The 5,491-nt window shown below is 48.5% G+C and overlaps 1 protein-coding gene across 1 annotated transcript in view; it reads right to left on the bottom strand.

Annotated features, from left to right (window-relative positions):
• Positions 1–74: 74 nt before the first annotated feature.
• Tmem80 (transmembrane protein 80) overlaps positions 75–5,491 on the bottom strand; it is an 8,906-nt gene continuing 3,489 nt past the window's right edge. The window contains exons 2-5 of the mRNA XM_005351513.3: positions 4,070–4,089; positions 3,295–3,388; positions 3,120–3,212; positions 75–1,495 (exon numbers count right to left, since the gene is read on the bottom strand). Coding sequence (XP_005351570.2) covers positions 1,290–1,495; positions 3,120–3,212; positions 3,295–3,388; positions 4,070–4,089 — 413 coding nt within the window. The 3' untranslated portion in view covers positions 75–1,289. The remainder of the gene's footprint in view (positions 1,496–3,119; positions 3,213–3,294; positions 3,389–4,069; positions 4,090–5,491) is intronic.

Genomic DNA, 5,491 nt, shown 5'->3' with positions numbered 1-5,491 from the left:
TATTTATTTTTTTAAAAGAGAAACTAGATATTTGAACATAGTATCACAAACAGAAAACATGTAACAGACACAAATGAAAGAACCTGTAAAAAAAAAAAAACTGCTTAAATACTTTTTAAGAAAAAATGGGTTAGGACTAGAGAAGCAAGAGATGAGATGGAACTCACCTGGCACTTGACAAAACGGCAGTTTAGTGGACTGTGACAGACTTCCCAGACTGAGATCTGGTCTTCCACTGTCTCTGTCCCCTACAACCCACCCCCACCAAAAGAGGCTGAAGTGAACATCACAATATATGGCTCTCTGTCCTGTTCACTCTTTAAAAAATAATCTATTTTTATTTTATGTGCATTGGTGTTTTGCCTGCATATGTGTTTGTGTGATGATGTTGGATCCACTGGTACTGGAATTATAGACAAGTGTGAGCTGCCATGTGGGTGCTGGGAATGGAACCTGGGTTCTCTGAAAGATCAGCCAGTGCTCTTAACTGCTGAGCCATCTCTTCAGCTCCCTCCACCTTTTTTTTTTTTTTTAAGACAAAGTTTCACTATGTAATCCTGGCTGATCTGCAATTCACCATACTGTAATCAGGCTGGTTTTGAACTTACAAAGATATGCTTGCCTTTGCCTCCTGGGTGCTGGGATTAAAGGTGTTGTGTGCCACCCCACCTGGCATACATTTGCTTTTGTTTCCTTTTGGAAACCAAACAGTTTTATTCAGGACTGGCCTTACAGGGAGCCAAACTGGAGGGACCCTGGAACACAAAGCCTGCCATCCTGCAACTTCAGAGGGATCCCAGGCCTGGACAAAGGCCTGGCTACAGAGTACAGCAGGTTCTCAGAACAAGAAGCAGGGTTAGTGTGGGAAGCATGGAAGTCAGCAATTCCTGTGAGAAAACACACAGTGACAGACCAACACAGCCAAGTCCTCCTGCCAAGATGCTGCATTTATAGGGCTGAGACAGGGTGGAGCAGCTGGGCTGCCCCCAGTGTTGACTTCCTGAAAGACTTGGCCTTCCAATGGTCTGGTGATCACTGGTGGTCCTGCTACTATAGCCAGGACCCCGACCATACAACAGGAGTGGACATCTCTGGGGTTGACTACTGTCCATGATAACCATCTTCAACACCTAAAGTCCTAACAGTTTGCCCCTCCCTGGTTCCTGTACTCCCGCTCACTAAAAAAGGTTTATAAACCACCTAAATCCAAAAAAGATACCATTGTGTCTGAGAGCAAAGGAGTTGGCTGGAGGCTGAGGAGCACTGCTGCGTAGGTATTCCTGGTCCGTCTACCTGATGAAGTCAGCAATGACCACCACCTGCAAGCCAGCCTCCAGCCCATGTAGCACCAGGAGAATGGTGCTGAGGACCGAGTCTATCCACAGTACCAAGGTCTGCCAGAGCAAGAAGTAAACAGAAAGGAGGACACTGGCTGCTGTGAATGCCAGGCTAGCAGCCAGTGGCACTTCAGACTCCGTCAGGTTGCCTTTTGTGCCTGGAAAAGAGAGCAAACATGAGGTTAAGGCAGGGGCTTCAGGACACCCCACCATCTGCCGAGCTCTGGGTACTGTGGTTGCTAAAGGGCAATGAATTCATGGGATCTGGGAAAACTGTTCATCAGGGCCACGCTGTATCAGAAAGTACCAAATGGATAAATCTCAGATTCTGTACTCTTGAGACACAAACAGCATGGATTTAAAACTGTGGGCATCTCCACCTTTTCTAAATCCAAGTGGAATCAAAAGGATTTTGTTTAAAATATCTAAAAATATTTTACTCTGGGCTAAGGCAGACTGGTTCTGGAAAATTTCATGAGTTCTTATGAAAAACATTACAAACAACTGGGTCAGTCATGGAAAATGCCAACTTGGAGCTGCTAATAGCTGACCAGCTGCTAGAGGTGCTAGGGGGTCTGCTGACCCCATCAGCTGGGGAACTGAAGGCCCACTGGCCCCAGCCCTGGGCATCGGAGGGGTCTGCTGAGTGCCAAGTGCTTGGAGAAGTCCAATGATGACAGACCCCTAGAGAGGGCACTGCAGGGGTTGGCCTGACTCTTCATTGACGCAATGCCCATCTCTGCAGCCCATGGGCAGCACTGCCTACTGAGAAAGAAGTGCAAGCTCCAGCACAGTCCACAGTAGTAGACACTGGGGCTCTGTCTAAGAGACACAGACAGGATACTTGCTACTCCCAGCAGACAGGGAGGGAAGGTAACAAATCCAATCAAAGGAAAGCGATCAGAGCCTCAAAGTGCAATGGACCTGGGTGAGGAGCCTCATTTACATTGCCTGCCACTGAGTGCAGGGAAGAGCAGGGGCAGAGCTAGAGACCTAGACGCTGCAGCTAGCTCTGGGAGGAGGACTTGCAGGTTTTACTTCTGCACTCCTTGTCTATCAGAAGAACCTACTTCTGACAGTAACCCTGATCTAAGTGAACTGTGTGACTCAGAAAAACAGGAAGGGATGGGGATACAGTGCTTGCCTAGCATGTGTGAGCCCTGGGTTTGATCCTACCAATGCATAAAAACTGGACATGATGATGCATGCCTACAATCAACACTCAGGAGGAAGAGACAGAAGGATCAGGAGTTCAAGACCAGCCTTAGTTATGTAGGACTGTATAGATAGATAGATAGATAGATAGATAGATAGATAGATAGATAGATAGATAGATAGATAGATAGAGGCAACGGACTAAGACTGGACTCAAATTGGGAGCTATGTGATACTGAGTGGGCTTGGGGAGGCAGGGTCCCCCGTCCTTACTCCAGACTCCCCCTCTACCAGATGTTCTCCCTGACTGCTGAGCCAATAGGAATGAGGGGAGCTCAGGGGAGCATCGTGGAGCTCTCGCTTTAGGCTGAGCTTCTGGTCCGAGCACAGCGTTAGTATACACATCCTTCCAGACAGGAGGACATCACCAGTGCCGTTATTCTTGGAGCCAAGCATCTGAACAAATGTTTAGTACTTCAATGACTCCAAAAGGTGACACTGCGAAGCACCTGGTAAAGCGGCCTGGATGGAAATGTCTCCAAGACTCACACAATATTTAAAGGTGTAGAAAGTTTGAAAGAACACCTATGGGACCACAAGCATTTTATGGTTTCACAGTCAACTCACCTAGATATAGCCGAGCTACTTCGAGAATCCCCATCAGAAGCAAGAGAACCAGATCCAGGACCAGACAGTTAAAAGGATAACTGAAAACCTGACCTAGGAACACACACAGAGCCAGAACTCAGATAAGTGTATCAGGGGCACACTTCCTTTGAAGGGCCCAGCACTTGTAACTTACTTTTATATGTAATCATCAGGAATGTAGCTAGGAAGTACAGGGCATAGTACAGCCCACTGAGGTGAAACAGCATCTGAAGAGGAACTGACGAGAGCTGGCGAGTAATCAAGGATCCTCAAGCTCACCAATGGGGTACAACTACTCAGGTGGCCAACAAAGGGGCCTTTCCAGCCCCCCAGAGCTGCAGATCAGCAGGTTTGGGTAATTCCAACAGGGTGGACTCCAGCCACTGGCCCCTGCCTACCTGGGGCTTCTACTGCTACATGGGCTCCTGGAGTGCTCACCTGAGGGCACCTAGTGGTCACAAGAGTGATGCTGGGTCCCTCCCAACCTGTTAGCACATGGCCTAAGTACCCCAGTCCTCAGCAGATGCAGGCAGGACAGGGGGATTTCTTCATCCTAATTCACATCGTGAGTTACAAAGAGGACCCATTTCATTTTCTTTAGAGAAAATGTATTACTTGGCCATTCAAAATAAGGGGTTTTCGCCTCCTGCTATGTAGGTTTGGTTGGTGGCAAGCAAATGGGCATCCCCTAATGTACCAGGTCTATGAAGGGGAAGAGGGCTGAGCTGGTAGGTGACAGAGCCAGCACACCAGGGAACACCTCTCCTTCTTACAAGTTACTAGTCAGAATTTAACAAAAAAAAAGGGGGGGGGTGACATGAAAGACACAAAAAGGCAGAGCACTGAGGGTGCCAGGCCAGCTAATCAGTGTGGTGCTGCCCTAAAGGGGCTATGCTTGGTCAAGGTCTTGGGAAGCAGCAGCAGGATACCACCTTGAAGGAGCCTCTCCCTGGAAGACAAAGGATGGCCAGTAAGACATCGACAGCAACTTGGCAGGCATTTAGTTCTCTGATTCCATGTTTATAGATGGACGTGAACGATGGCTGCAGCTAGGGTCTACAATCACCTCTGCATCTCTCCCTCCTAGGGCACTGCTTTCTGATGGAATCTGATTCGCGTCCCCAAGCCAGCTGTCTAGAGGGGGTACTTTTTAAACCATCCATGTAACTCTGCAGCCTCTTAGAATGCCCCATGCTCTGTGCAGGTGTTAGCCTCCCTCGGCCTGTGAGGGTCAGCACCAGGGTGTAATAGAGCCTCCCTTGTGACTCTGAGTCTGAAGTTTTGTACATGAAAATCTGCCTGGCCCATCCCTCGATGGAATGTGACCCGGGTCAGGCTGCCTGTCTGGAGGCTCACACAGCTGCACGCTCATGCCGTGCACGTCTCTACATGTGAATGCATACCATAAAATCTCCGAATTTGGCCAAAACCCCCTATAAAAGAGGCTGCCTTCTGAGCACTACAGAGCAGCACCTGAACCCAAGGTGTGTTCATCTTCTGCGCTGTCCCCTGTGCTCCCTGGGGTTGCAGCAGAAAAGGAAGTGATGCCTCGGTGAGATTATGTGGGTCACTTGACTTCGGAGGCCAGCTTGAAGCTGTCTACTCTGGAGATGTGGACTCTTGCATGGGCGAGTCATAAACTGGTAAACACAGGACATTAGTAACAGCCTTTGGACAGCCTCCTAGCAGGCACACGTGTGGGAGCAGGAAGCCAAGTGTGACTGGAGTGGCATCAAGTTTCCACAGGGTGTGCTAATAAACATGATCCGTTCTTTTCCAGGCCCAGCTAAACTAGGCTACCTAGATACCTGTCATCATTTGGGTTGGCTTTACATTAATTGGGGGTTTCTTTTCTTTGAATCCTTTTTCTTCCTTCCTTTTTTCTTTCTTTCTTACTTTTTTTTTTTTTTGAGACAGAGTTTCTCTGTAGCTTTGGAGCCTGTCCTGGGACTTACTTTGTAGACCAGGCTGGCCTCGAACCCACAGGTCTCTGCCTCTGTCCCCATCTGTCTCTGCCTCCCAAGGGCTATAATTCAAGTCGTGTGCCACAGCCACCTGGTGAATTCTTTTTCAATTTTTTAAATTTCCCGCTTTCCTCTAGGTATGTCTGTGCACCTCCTGCATGAAGTGCCAGCAGAGGTGAGAAGAGTGTGTCAGGTCCCCTGGGACTGAAGTTATAGATAGCTGTGACTTGCCATGTGGGTTCTGGGAATCAAACCTGAGTCCTCTGCAAGAGCAGCCAGAGCTCTTAACAACTGAGTCATCGCTCCAGCCTCCCTTTGGATCCTTTTATAACACCTAGTACCAGGACTAGGGTGTATGTCCCAGTACCAGGACTAGGGTGTATGTCC

The sequence above is a fragment of the Microtus ochrogaster genome, chromosome 8 (genome assembly GCF_000317375.1).
Source record: "Microtus ochrogaster isolate Prairie Vole_2 chromosome 8, MicOch1.0, whole genome shotgun sequence".
Classification (NCBI taxonomy): Eukaryota; Metazoa; Chordata; class Mammalia; order Rodentia; family Cricetidae; genus Microtus; species Microtus ochrogaster.
Note: the sequence above shows the minus strand (reverse complement) of the source record. Positions and strands in the feature narration are given on the sequence as shown.